General features: G+C 41.7%; 1 protein-coding gene across 1 annotated transcript in view; it reads right to left on the reverse strand.

Annotated features, from left to right (window-relative positions):
- Positions 1-15,185, reverse strand: part of ALDH9A1 (aldehyde dehydrogenase 9 family, member A1) — a 28,847-nt gene extending 13,662 nt beyond the window's left edge. The window contains exons 1-5 of the mRNA XM_010851977.1: positions 14,999-15,185; positions 12,915-13,060; positions 2,576-2,705; positions 1,640-1,774; positions 149-345 (exon numbers count right to left, since the gene is read on the reverse strand). Of these exons, the coding sequence (XP_010850279.1) occupies positions 149-345; positions 1,640-1,774; positions 2,576-2,705; positions 12,915-13,060; positions 14,999-15,185 (795 nt within the window). The remainder of the gene's footprint in view (positions 1-148; positions 346-1,639; positions 1,775-2,575; positions 2,706-12,914; positions 13,061-14,998) is intronic.

The raw sequence follows: 15,185 nt of genomic DNA on the forward strand, positions 1-15,185 counted from the left end.
CAGACCTTGGCCCAGTAATCCATACAGCCTCCCTGCCAATACAAGCTAGGTAAAATCAGAGGCTAAGCCTCCATCACACGCTCTGGGGAGGCCTGACAGAGCCACACCGAGATGTCATAACCAGATGCCCCTACTGTTTCACTCTCACCTTTGAGCCGGTGGGAACGCTTCCAGTGAAGGAGACTTTGGCCACATCACGATGCTGACACAGGAACTGGCCTGTGGCAGCCCCTCCCTGCACCACGTTGAAGAGCCCAGGAGGGACTCCAGCCTCAGTATAGATTTCAGCCAGCAGCAACACGGACACGGGCGTGAAGGGAGAAGGTTTAAAGACCATGGCGTTACCTGCATTACCAAGACAAAAATACAGAAAGATTTTTTAAGACTGAAGATCCTCTGAAGACAGGACAAGGAGGACACATCAAGAACAACTCCAGTTGAGAAACACTGTATGACATCCCTTATATGCAGAATCTAAAAAGAAATGATACAAATGAACTTATTTATAAAATAACAGATACAGACTCACAGACTTAGAAAAGTAACTTATGGTTGCCAGTGGGGAAGGATGGAGGGCAGGGATAGTTAGGGAGTTTAGGATCAACATGTACACACTGCTGTATTTCAAACTGATAACCAACAAGAACCTACTGCAGAGCACACAGAACTCTACTCAATGCTATATGGCAGCCTGGATGGGAGGGGAGTTTGGGGTAGAATGGATACATGTATCACAACATTGTTAATCAGCTATATGCAATATAAAATTAAAAATTAAAAAAAAACAACTCTAATTGTTTCCTGTTCCCCATCAAATGCTTGACCAAAAATTATTATTAATAAGTAAACCTATCTTGTTCTTCCCTCCTTAGTTTCTCTCATGAAACAGACCAAGCCACACACTTGCAATGTCTCAACCAGTAATGCCTTATGTATCTACAGCTTTTTACATATATTAACCTCATTTAACATTTGCAACAGCAGTATGAAGTAGGTATGATTAGACCCATTTTATAAAAGCTGAAACTGAAGATAAGAAAGGTTAATTAATTTGATGCGAGTCTGCAAGGCTAGTAACTTAATTATATTTCCCCTCTATCACAGAGAAATGGGCAAAACGAACATGAGGCAGCAACAAGAAAAAAGCTGCATTTCAATACAAAGTCTTAATACTAGACTCTTTTAACCTGAGAGTTTTTTCTAAGACATAATGTCTTCTTTTCCCACAGATTCTTCGCTTTAAATAGTGCAAGAAATCTTTTTATTAATCAACCAAAGCTTCTCTAATGGAAACCTTGCCTTTCATTTCTCTTAAGACACAAATTAAGTTTGTCTTCTGCTTCCTAAATGAAGTGAAATTCCCAAGTGCTACCTGCTACACAGAAACGAATGCTCAGAATTCTTGTCCATAAAGGAAGAGAACTTTCAAGTGCACAAATCTAATTCATTTGACAGTAATAATAATAATAATAATAATAAAATCTCCAAGACCAAAATTAACTTTCTTCCTTCCCACAAACAAAAATAAATAAAAATGGGAATAATGTATAACCTCAAAGCTCCCTAGGGGGCAGGGCAGGGGTGAAATCATGCCAGGGAGAAAGGGTAGCTCCCAGGCGGAAGAATAATCCATACTTACCACAAGCCAGAGCTGGAGCCGACTTCCAGCAGGCGATCTGAAAGGGGTAGTTCCACGCTCCTATTCCAACACACACCCCTAGTGGTTCCCTTCTGGTGTAACCAAAGGATCCACCCGGGAGCTGGATGTGTTCGCCTAAGAGGACAGAGAGGGTAGAGAACAGCGTAGGCCGCCTGCCCCAAGAGTCCGCCAGTGCCTGGACTCACTCTGGACTCCAGCCAGACCACCCACCCCCAGCCACTGGGCTCTGGTCTTTTGTTCATTCTAGTTATTCGTACATTGCTTCTGCATGTTCTCTCCACATAAAGAATCCTTATTATCCTTCAAGCTAACGTTCATTCAACTCAATATAATCCTCTAAAAATTTACCAAGCATCCACCACATAACTCACAGGAAATGGAACAGAAATGGGGAGAGACTTGGCAGCTAAACAGTCCCAGGACCCTGAGCCTCAGCCTTCTCACCCCCACTGACTTCCTGGGCCTGGCCAACCCAGCCAACATGTGAACTGTTGGACACTTCCTAGACAGTAAAAGAAAATTTTTTGCTGAGTAAGTAAAACTAATAAATATGATGCACTCACTGAGTCTTGCAAGAACTGGTTTTTGCACAACCTTGTCTATGCCTCAGCTACAAGGTTAGGGGCTTTATATACTGGGCTGGGCAAAAAGTTTATTCAGGTTTTTCCATACAATGTTATGGAAAAACTACAACCCAATACATCATCTCATCTAATCCCTCTAATAACCAATAAGATAGGGACGATCTCCCGTTTAAATAAAGATAAATAATTCTCAGTGACACCCAAGTAGAGAGTGTTAAGTCCAAGATTTTAACTCAGGTCTGTCTTAATTCCAAAACCTGTACCCTACTCCACTAGGCTCTGCTCCCCTGCTTCCTATAAGCTGGTCACAGAAGGTGAGGTGTGGGCTTACCAGCCATGGATCCTGCCAAGCCTGCATAGTACTCCAGGCACTGCCAGGAAGTGTCAATGTCCCAGCGGGCCTCAAAGATGGACTTCCCATTGTTGATAGTCTCCATAGTGGCAATTTCATCCCTCCGTTCCTTTGGGCAAAGCAGAGAACTAGACTGAAGACAAATCACCATACACCTCAACATATTCAACAATCAAAACAGAATACATTGCCTAATTTTTCAAAATAGAAACAGCTTGAACTTCCAAAAGAAAGGAATGGCTGGACATCTGGAAGAGATGAAAGTTGTTGCTAAACAGCACCCTGTCCTCCCCATCAAGTAACTGTCACAGATACAAGACCAACACCTCATTCCAAGATTAGTTAGAAAAGGACTGTTCTGAGAAATATTATATATGTACACCTGCACCAAATATGTACAGATATTTGTGCATCAGGTTTTCCTGGTGGCTCAGACAGTAAAGAATCTGCCTGCAACGCAGGACACCCGAGTTCGATCCCTGGGTCAGGAAGATCTCCTGGAGGAGTGAACGGAAACCCACTCCAGTATTCTTGCCTGGAGAATTCCATGGACAGAGGAGCCTGGAGGACTGCAGTCCATGGGGTCGCAAAAAGTCAGACAAGACTGAGTGACTAACACACTGCATGTATACAGTAAGAACAAAGAGTCCTTAGGAGAACTGTACAAAACAGCCAGATACACATCAACACAAATGGGTTTAATTCACCCAAAGAAATGCAGCATGCCAAAATCACAAGATAATTATTTTCTAATGCTCATTACTCATCAATTGTCTTTTCAAATTCTGTTTCCAGATGTGGTTTACACAACTTAAACGTACTACAGATGGCCAAAAACGAACAAAAAGATCTTGGAAATCAGACCTGAAAAAATAAATAATGTCCCCAAAGGAGATGAAAAACTTGAATATGGGGGTTTCCCTGGTGGCTCAGTGGTTGCTACAAAAGTATTGCAATTTTGGACTGTGCATTTTAAATCATTGTAACTAGGCTCAAATACATCTTTTTTAATCAAAATAGAAACTATGACAATCAACACATTTTTGCCAACAAGAAATAAGTTTGTTTATTCTTATAGCATAAAAATCCATGCTTCAGGATTCAACAAACCCCTGGAAAGCATTTTCTGCTTCCTGCTGGTTATGAAAGCATTAGATGCTTGAAGAAGTGGTCGTCAGTTGGCAAGAGGTCGGGTGGAATATGGTAGATGAAGCAAAACTTTGTAGCCCAATCCTCTCAATTTGTGAAGCTTGTACAACTTTTGGTTGTACAATGTGCAGTCGGGCATTGTTGTGGAGAACTGGGCCCTTTCTGTTGACCAGTACCGGCTGCAGGCATTGAAGTTTTCAGTGTATCTCATCAGCTTGCTGTGCATACTTCTCAGATGTAATGGTTTTGCCAGGATTTAGAAAGCTATAGTGGATCAGACCAGCAGCAGACCACCTAACAATGACCATGACCTTTTTTTGGTGCAAATTTGGCTTTGGGAAGTGCTCTGGAGCTTCTTCTTGGTCCAACCACTGTGCTGGTTGTTGCTGGTTGTCATATAAAATCCACTTTTCATTACACATCATGTCCTGATCAGGAAATGGTTTGTTGTTGCACAGACTATGGGAGGACAATACTTCAAAACGATGATTTTTAAAATTTGTGGTTAGCTCATGAGGCACCCACTCATCAAGTGTTTTCACCTTTCCAATTTGCTTCCAACGCCAAATGATCATAGAATGATCAACTCTGAGTTCTTGTGCAATTTCTCATGTAGCTGTAAGAGGATCAGCTTCGATAACGGCTCTTAATTGGTCACTGTCAACTTCTGATGGCCGGCCACTATGCTCCTCATCCTCAAGACACTCATCTCCTTTGCAAAACCTCTTGAACCACTGCTGCACTGTATATTCATTAGCAGTTCCTGGGCCAAACACATTGTTGCAAGCTGTCTGCACTTCTTTATGACTTATTTTGAATGCTAATAAAAAAGTCATTCGAATTTGCTTTTTGTCTAACATCATTTCTATAGTCTAAAATAAATACAAAATAAACAGCAAGCAACAAGTCATGAGCAAAAAAAAGAGAAATGCGCATTAAAATGATGTATAACATAACCACATTTAAGAACGTAATCCAGGATCAAATGGCAAAGTTCAACAATGCAAAACTGCAATTACTTTGGCACCAATCTGTGTCTCCTAGACACAGGTTCGATCCCTGATCTGGGAAGATACCACATGAAGCAACTAAGCCTGTGAGCCACAACTATTGACCTATGGTCTAGAGCTGGGGAGCTGGAACTACTGTGTCCATGTGCCACAACTACTGAAGCCCATGTGCTCTAGAGCCCACGCTCTGCAACAAGAGAAGCCACTGAAATAAGAAGACGGCATGCTGCAACGCAGAGTAGCCCCTGCTCGCCGCAACTAGAGCAAAGTCCTCATGGCAACAAAGACGTAGCACAGCCAAAAATAAATAAAATTATTTAGAAAATCTGAATATGTAAGAAATAGGTACTTGCTATTACAGATCTGATTTTCATTAAAAAAAAAACACTGTGGTCAAAATCTGTACATAAAACATGAATTGAACAATTGACAAGAAAGATGCATCTCTTACTAAAACTGACAATCAGTATGGCTGACCAGAAGCAAAATGAAATTAACAGAAATTAACACAAGTGTCTAACACAAGAGCTACCAAGTACAGATCTCAGAAAGCACGGAAGGATGAAATACAGGAAACGGCACTTTGATCATCATAATTGGACATGGTCTATTTCTACAAAGACTGGAGGTATGAAGTGCTTTGATTCATTCATTCCACATTTGTTGGATTCCAGAAAAGATGACAGAGTAGGACTTGAGCTCAGCTCCTTTCATGAAAACACCAAAATCACAACTAACTGCTGAACAGCCATCAACAAGAAAGACCAGAACCTCCCAAAAAAGCTATTCTGCATCCAAAGACAAAGAAGAAGTCAACAAGATGGTGCAGGGCGGTACACTGCTAATCTAGTCAAATCCCACACTCACCAGGTAGGTGACCCACAAATTGGAAGATAATTATATTGCAGAGGTTCTTCCACAGGAGTGAGAGTTCTGAGCCCCACATCAGGCACCCCAGCCTGGAATACTGGCATCAGGAGGAGGAGCCCCCAGAGCATTTGGCTTTGAAGACCAGTGGGTCTTAATTATAGGGACTCCACAGGAGTGGAAGAGATAAAAACTTCACTCTTGGAGGATGCACAGAAGATCTCATGCACACCAGAACCCCAGGAAAAAGCAGCAAGTGACTCCATAGGAGCCTGGGTCAGATCTACCTGCTGGTCTCTGAGTGTGTCCTGAGAAGGCAGAGGGTGGCTGGCTTTGGTTTACAGTGAGGACAAGGACATCAGTGGCAGAGGAACCACAGAATACTCACTGGCATGAGCTCTCCTGAAGGCTGATATTTTGGCACCAAGACCTGGCTCCCCTAACAGCCTACAGGCCCCAGTGCTGGGATGCCTTGGGCCAAACAACCAACAGGGCGGAAACACAGCCCCATCCACCAGCAGACAGGCTGCCTAAAGTCTTCTTAAAGACTAAAGCCACATCTAGACTCATCGCTTGACACGGCCCTGCCCACCAGAGGGCTAAGACCCAGACCCACATACCAGTAGGCAGGAACCAGCCCCTCCCTCCAGGAAGCCTGCAAAAGCCTCTAAACCAGCCTCATCCATGAGGCAGCAGATACCAGGAACAAGAGGAATAACTCCCCTGCGGCCTACAGGATGGAGACCACAAACACAGAGAGTTAGATAGAGGAGACAGTAGAGAAACATGTTCCAGATGAAGTAACAGGAGAAAACCCCAGAACAACAACCAAGTGAAGTGGAGCTGGACAATCATTTCACACTCTTTACTAAGAAAAAGGACAGATCCAGTCTCTTCCTTCAAGGAGCTCACTTCTTAAAAAGGAAGTTAGTAAGTGCTAAACAAAATTCTGCAATTACTGAATAGACATGTTTCTTCAGAAAGGATGATTTGTTTACATCCAAACACAGTCTAAATTAAACTGCCTTTCAAACCAACAATTTACCTTCTCTTTCCTGATTCTATACTCACCAAAACAATTTTTTAACAATTAATTAATTTTTCCCAGTTACTGATACTAGAAAGAGGGTACCTAGGAAGACAACAGCCATTAGTTCTAATGTAACAGTTCTTGAATTAAAAGACACTTACTCCTTGGAAGGAAAGTTATGACCAACCTAGATAGCATATTCAAAAGCAGAGACATTACTTTGCCAACAAAGGTCCGTCTAGTCAAGGCTATGGTTTTTCCAGTGGTCATGTATGGATGTGAGAGTTGGACTGTGAAGAAGGCTGAGTGCCGAAGAACTGATGCTTTTGAACTGTGGTGCTGGAGAAGACTCTTGAGAGTCCTTTGGACTGTGAGGAGATCCAACCAGTCCATTCTAAAGGAGATCAGCCCTGGGTGTTCTTTGGAAGGAATGATGCTAAAGCTGAAACTCTTTGTACTCTTGAAACTCTTAATACTTTGGCCACCTCATGCAAAGAGTTGACTCACTGGAAAAGACTCTGATGCTGAGAGGGATTGTGGGCAGGAGGAGAAGGGGACGACAGAGGATGAGACGGCTGGATGGCATCACTGACTCGATGGACGTGAGTCTAAGTGAACTCCGGGAGTTGGTGATGGACAGGGAGGCCTGGCATGCTGCAATTCATGGGGTCGCAAAGAGTCACACACGACTGAGCGACTGAACTGAACTGAACTGACTGAACAGTTCTTTAACCAGGTGTGAATCATCCCACTTCTTGATGTGTTGAGTATGATCAATGTAAAACACATTTTCAAAAGGCAGGGAACTAGTCCCTAAAGAAGAAGTAGGCACCAGTTCACTAATCAGCATAAACACACTGATGAAATCAGTATGTTACACTTCAAACACATGAAGAAATATTAAACTGACAAAAGTGAAATGCTGTTGTCTTCCACATTAATACAAGCATGAACAGACGAGAATTAATCTATGACTACTGCTGAAAAGCCTTGGAATATTTACTAAGAAAGGAAGTTTCATTAAGATTTTTTTTTTTGGTAAAGAATGGACAGGCAATTAGTTTTGAGGACTATTTCAAGGTTTCAACTCAAAGAGAAAATTCAATCTATTGGCTGGTCTTTTGAAATTTTTCTTGTCTTATTCCAGCATCCTCTATCCTCATGCAAAAGGTTATTTCTAAAAAGCCATTGTGGGGCCTTTTGACATACCTTGCTGCTGCTACTGCTGCTAACTCACTTCAGTCACGTCCGACTCTGTGCGACGCCATAGACGGCAGCCCACCAGGCTCCCCCGTCCCTGGGATTGTCCAGGCAAGAACATTGGAGGGAGTTGCCATTTCCTTCTCCAACACATGAAAGTGAAAAGTGAAAGTGAAGTCGCTCAGTCGTGTCCGACTCTTATCGACCCCATGGACTGCAGCCTACCAGGCTCCTCTGTCCATGGGAGTCTCCAGGCAAGAGTACTGGAGTAGGGTGCCATTGCCTTCTCCTTACAAGGATCATAAAAAAGACACTGATGAAAACTATCAAGCAGTCCAAGGGAATCTCTAACACTTAATACTGCATTCAGGGAAATGGGATTCCTTTGCTCTCCTGGGATAAGGAGGGCAGAAGGGAAAGGGGAAAACAATGTAAGCTTCCTGCCCCTACTAGCTCCAAGAGCCACCATAAAACAAAACTGTCCACCATGACAACGCACTGCGATGAGCATCTCTTGGGAAGCATGTGCTTCATATCTACCCCTATCCCTCTCTTGGCCACCCTGCTTCTCATGTGACCTGACCACGGGTCCACTGGATGAAAGGGAAGAAGAAAAGCCCCATCCCCCTCCTTCATTTCAAACCGCCAAGCAAGCATTAAGTGTCTAGCTTTTTTATAAGAGAACAGCATGAGCAAAGACATGCCCATTCAACTCTAATAAGCCTGAGCCCCTGCTTGCTTCAAGAGGCAGAGCTGAGCAAAAGAACGGCTGAAGGCAAGTACATAAGTTACACACGCACTCTTTTCTACGTGTAAATAGTGGTAAAATACACTATAGTTTTAAAATACATTTCTCTCTCCTTTTAAAGCCAAATGACAGCGACTTTCCTAAGGAGGCTCCAACTTAGAAATGATTGGCGCCTACCATTAAGATCTTTATAATTTGATAAAAAGCATCAAAAAATTCAAAGTGAAAAGGGAAACTTTTTTCCCTTTTTTTTGAAACCATCACATACAATGGTATGTGTAACTAACACATACCAAAAACTGTTCATTTCACTAGGAGTCCATAGGCTTCCAGCTAAGATAGAGTAATAGGGATCAGATTTAGGCTCCATCCTCAAGCAACTAAAAATACCAGATAAAATACACAAAACAACAATTTTTACAAAACAACAATTTTCAGACACTGGACATTGGACAGCTCAGGACAGTGATCCCTGAGAGAAGGAAACAAATGAGGTGGGCCCTACATATGTTCTTGCCTGCTTCCTGGAAAAAGTCTCTATCAGAGAGCCAGTAAGAGGGCCTTAGGTGGGACCCAACAGATACTCTGAGTTAAGGAAACAGGTTGGGCATTCAAGGACTATGTGATGGCTACAGTATGCATTCTAGGGATAGGAGAGAAGAGAGCTGCACAGAAGAATCCCAGAGATCCCCCTTAAGTCTTCATCTGAGAACTGGTCAGTGTGAGGACCCTACCCAAGGCTAGGAAAAAACTAACCAAGAAGGTGAAAAGGAAAAAAAAAAAAAAAATCTCCAGAACTCACACAGAGGCATGAACAATTCATGTTCCCACCAGTCATGTTAAGAAAAACCTCACTAGTACACAGAGCATCAAGCTAGGTATTCAGAAGGGTATTCAATAGTGGGGGGAAATAAGCTGTTCTGATCACACCTAACAAAGAACAGGAACAAGTCTTGCAAGGATCAAACTAATTCGAAGTAACTTCACTGTGTCCCAGAACAAAGCTCATTAATGTTTTAAAGTACAAGAATATTCAGCATCCAACACATAAAAATCACAATGTTTAGTGATAACAAATTACTAGACAGGCAAAAGATAGGAAAGTTATATAACATTTAACCAGGAGGGAAAAAACCAGTCATCCAAAACAGGAAAGTTATATAACACCTAACGAGGAGGAAAAAGTCAACCAATAGAAAGAGATCCAGAGCTGGTAGATGTCACAATTAGTAGAGGGGGATATTAAAAGTTATTATGACTATATTCCATGTGTTCAGGAAAGTAGAGGAAAACATGAACATGTTAAGGAGCAACATGGAACAACAACAAAAAAGACTCACGTTGCACGTCTAGAGATGAAAAATACACCAGACGGGATTAACAGCAGATCAGATACTATGGAAGAAAAGGTAGGTGAACTTTACGTGTAACAATGCAAATTACCCAAAATGAAACACAGAGAGAAAAAACTGTGGAAAAAAATGAACAGATCATTAGTGAGCTGTAGAACAGTTTCAAGTAGCCCAAGGTATATGTAACTGGAGGCTCTGAAGAAGAGGAAATAGAAGAGTGGGGGCAGAAGAAATATCTAAAGAAATAATAGCCATAATTTTTCCAAATGTAACTATATATGTACAAATTCAAGAGAAACTCCAAACAAAAGAAATATAAAGAAAACTGCATCAAAAGACAATGAACTTGTTTAAAACTGATGACAAGAAGAAAATCTTAAAAGCAGCCAGAGACATAACAAATATTTAATAGAAGGGAGCAAAAATAAGAATGACAGCAGACTTCTCTTCTGAAACAAAACAAGTCAGAAGACAGCAATGCAACATCTTTAAAGCACTGAAAGAAAAAACTGTCAATCTAGAATTATTTATCTAGAACTCTTTTTGAAAATGAAAGCAAGGACATCCCTGGTGGTCCAGTGGTAAAGAATCTGCCTGCAGTTCAGGGGATATGGCTTTGATCCCTGGTCCAGGAAGATTCCATATGCCTCGGGGCAACTAAGCCCATGCGCCACTCCAGAGCCCACAGGCTTCGAGTACTGAGCCCTAACGACAGCAACGACTGAAGCCTGCAAGCCCTAGAGCCCGTGATTTGCAACACAGGCAACCACGGCAATGAGAAGCCTGCACACTGCAACTAGAGGGCAGCCCCTGCCTGCAGCAGCTCCAGAAAGCCCACACAGCAGCGAAGACAGCACAGCCAAAAACAGATAAGTAAAAAGTGTAAAACTAATATAAATAAAGGAATAATGAAAGTGAAATAAAGACTTCAGACATACAAAAGCTAAAAGAACATCTCTAGCAAACGTGCACATGAAACATGCTAAGGAAATTTCTTCAAGCAGAAATAAAAATGGTAACATAGAAATCTGGGCCTTCCCAAAGGGATGAAGAACACTAGTTATGTTAAAAATGTGAGTAAATATAAATATTTTTATCTTATAGAAGATAATTGTGCGTAGTTTAAAAATGGAAAGGGCAAGGAACTATAGATCATGATTAAATTCAAAAATCACTGAAAGAAAACAACCAGGGGCTAAACTGTAGGTTGTGGTCAGGGGGTGGGATCTGTTCAGTCATAGAATAATTTCAGGTAAAGGTGCATCCAGGGCTTCCCTGGTGTTTCAGGGCTAAAGAATCTGAATGCCAATGCAGGAGGCGCAGGTTTGATCATCAGTCTGGAAGGTCCCCTTGAGAAGGAAATGGCAACCCACTCTAGAATGCTTGCCTGGGAAATCCCACGGACAGAGAAGCCTGGAGAGCTAAAGTCCATGGGATTGCAAAAAGTCAAACAGGACTTAGTAACTGAACAAAAACAACAACAGCAAAGGTAGATTCAGGCCATGATCATCAGACAAGAGCTTTCGAGAAAGACAGTAATATACTTTTGACTGTAAAAAATTATATAAAATATTAAAGAAAACAGAATGAAGAGTTTAAAGAAAAAGAAAATTAACATTAGACAGTCGATTTCAGAGCAAAAAAAAAATAGGTACTACTCAGGATTTTAAAAATAATTTTATAATAATAAAAGAGCCAGTTCTTAAGAAGGTAAAACAAACCAAATGCTTATGCACAAGCAAAAGTGAGAGGCAAGTTAGAATAATAAATTATCAGCTTTGAGTTACAACTTTTAATCTACCAAATTAAAAATAAATTTTGATAAAAGAAAACACCTTGTTGGGAGAAAATTCTCCAGGAATATTTTGACATTACTGCATGGTGTAGGCTTTCAGCAAAGGCCACCGGCAAGCTGACTGAAAAGCAAAGGCCTTGGAAGGCAATGACAGCATCTCCCTAAAGACGGAGGTCTCTGAAAAGATGTGGAGATAAAAAGCTCTCTACTTCCAGTTCTTGGAGACTTCTGCTTACATTCCAGGGTAATAAATCTAGTGATACCTTTCCCCTTAACCTTGGAGATCTGCTCAGTGAGTAACATCTCATTAACCTTAACAAGTAACCTTTCACCAAAGGAGAGAATGGGCAGATGTGCCCCTTATAAGTTGAGTCTCTTAATTTTGGGGTTCCTCTCCTACAGTGCAACCCACTGTATGCAACAGGATAACATCTAGCTCTTACTGCATCACCCCATGGGGACTGGGGCTCAGAAAACTAGTACTAAAGTATTTTGCTGTGAGTAATAAACTCTCTCTCTAATCCAGAAAACTTTATGTTTCTTGTCAGAATACCCATATAACCTTGCAAACAGGGTAACTCTCAGACCCCCAGTTTCTGACATAACACACTGATAAGGAAAAAAGTCATCACAGTCCTACACTGAGAGATATCCCTGATTTATATTTTGGTGTATATCCTCTGAATCTTCTAATTTTCTGTAAAGACAATCTAGTACTTTTGCCTTTTAAGACTGTAAAAAGCTAAACTTTATTTCATAAGAGGGAAACAGGAATGAATCTATGAAATCTTCTAGGCAACTAAGGCAGAAAATTAACCTGAAAAAGAAAAGTCAACTTCAGAGTCATCAGAGGAAAGAGTAAACATATAGTTAAAAAGAAAAGGAGACAGAAAAGGAGACAAGCTACAAAGGATACATTATCATTACAACAAAGAAGGAAAAGAAAGCCTGCCCAGGGAGATGTCACAAGGAGCCTAGAGCCAGAAAGAAATCACTGAAGGAAAGCTTGTTGTACATATCAAAGTGAGCATATGGAAATGTTTTTGGATTTCATCAAAAAGGTATCACTTAATAATGCACCAGTCTAACTGCAAATCATCACACACACAAAAAAATCACAGAGCAATGCAAGAGGACTTTTCTGGAAGAGATTAAATTAAAACATACCCTTATTATCCTGGCAGCCTCCAAAAGGATTCGGCAACGCTCCATGCCAGATTTTTGACTCCATATTTTAAAGGCAGCCTTTGCATCCTGAACAGCCAAATTTACTTCCTTTTCTCCTGAACATGTGAAAGTAGCTATCACCCTACCTATAAATACAGGGAAAGTCAGTGTTAATTTCAAATGTTTGCCACATATTTTAAATAAAGTATTGTGTATCCATTTTCCTTTCAGTGATCCTCTTCCTGTTTTTAAGTATAGTCTGATTTAGTGACTACCCCTAAAGCAACAGCTTATCTTTTAAAGAATCTAATAAAAGTTGAACACTTGTCTTCAGAAAAATGTACTGTGTCTCTTGCCTAGCACACCTTGAACTCTGGGGTAAGAACTCCTGCCCTCCACTATTTCACACTTGGGTTTACTAAGGTTAACTTCCTATCAATTATTTCACAATGCTCTTTAACAGTATTTTATAATCTCAGAGGTCTTGCAAAATCAAAGTATTCACTCTCCTGGGTTATGAACTCTGATTTTAAATCACTGGTCTGTGTTCTATGTAAGTCATATAATACTACTGATACTTGATGAACATGGTTAATAAATAGAGGATCAAGAAAAGATATTACTAAAAGCAAGAAAATTTTTTTCTCAAATATGAGGGAAAAAAATCCCAATCTCTCATTTTCTTCTTGTTTTTGTTGTTCAGTTACTAAGTCACGTCTGACTTTTTGTGACCCCATGGGCTGTAGCCTGCCAGGCTCCTTTGTCCATGGGATTTTCCAGGCAAGAATTCTGGAGTGGGTTGCCATTTCCAACTCCAGGGGATCTTCCAGACCCAGGGATCGAACCCACATCTCCTACGTTGGCAGGTGCATTCTTTACCACTGGGCCACCTCGGAAGCCCATTTCATTTTCTTACTTCAATCCTATTCCCTACACTGGGCAAAATATAAAATGATCAGTTTTTCTAGACCCAAATCCTAAGGGTTGTGACTGACACTACTAAAAAGAAATCTCTAGGATGTCAGTTAAGGGTCTTCCCTCCCACAAGAACATCTGGGACTCTGCTTTTTCCAGAGATTTCACAAACCTGTATTATAAATTTGAGTAGCCAATTGATAGAGGTAGTGGCTAAGAATCACACAGAACACACTGTAGGCAGTTAAAATAAAGAGCAATTTTTCTGTCTTTTGTATCAATATGGGAGTGGGAAACCAAGAGGCCTAAAGGAGAGCCTGATGGTGGCTGTGGGCCCTTCCTGCTCTGACAAGTCGCTGCTCTGTGGTTTTCTGTAATTGATCACACCTAAATTCTCCAGTTTCTTGAAATTCAGTTTTATCCGTCTGGGGATATACTATTCGGTTTGCACAAACATTTATATTTCTCTCCTCGCAAACATTAAACCTAGCAAAACAAAATAAAAACAAAAAACTTCTTCCTCATTTGCTTTGTGATCTTTGGACTTCCCAAGGCCTGGCACAGTGCTTGGCACACATTAAATACTGGATAAAAGCAGAATTTTTTATATCCCTTTCCCAGCTCTGGTCGTGTCCGGAAACACTTTTAACACTAGGGGATGGCAACAAAGTAATCATTCACGCTCATTACAACCATCTGTGCATGCTCCTCCATTTTGGCACAAGTATTTCTTCTCACCCTGTCCTAGAATTCTTCTAAGTCCACCGTTGAAGACATTACTGAGATCCTACCTTTAAAATTTAATAATTAACACAAAGACACTACCTTACCCACCGGGGCTCTGTGGACTCTGTTCAGGCTGTTGTGAAATTAACCTTGACCCCACCGCGCAACTCACGAGCTGCTCCCCTTTTCTACGACTCCTTCCTGCCCCGGTCCAGAAGCTCCCGTGTTTGCGCAGCATCCTTAGCTGCCTACACAGATAACTTTATACTCTACATCATCACTTACCCGTGCTCAGTAAACGTCTGTTCATTGCACTACTCGAAGCTTCAGGAAGTTAGAATAGGTTTCACCCCTGGGGCGGAGGAGCGTCACTCCGCGCCACAGCTTCGCCCCTACCCTGGCCCCCTCGACCCGGCCCCAGCGCCGTCCCTCCGACCCGTTACCGGTTGCTGGCTCAAAAGCCTTCTCGGTGCCGGAGGCATCCACTGGTTCCACGCGGGCCCCGCCACGGTAATTGAGCGGCTGCGACACGACGAAGGTGCCAGTGCTCATGGCGGCGATCCGGGCAGAAGCTGGCCTGAGGGTGCGGGAAAGCGTACACAGTGCAGCCAGGCCAGCTCGGAGAAACAT

The sequence above is a fragment of the Bison bison genome, unplaced genomic scaffold (assembly GCF_000754665.1).
Source record: "Bison bison bison isolate TAMUID 2011002044 unplaced genomic scaffold, Bison_UMD1.0 scf7180017864305, whole genome shotgun sequence".
NCBI classification, from domain to species: Eukaryota; Metazoa; Chordata; class Mammalia; order Artiodactyla; family Bovidae; genus Bison; species Bison bison.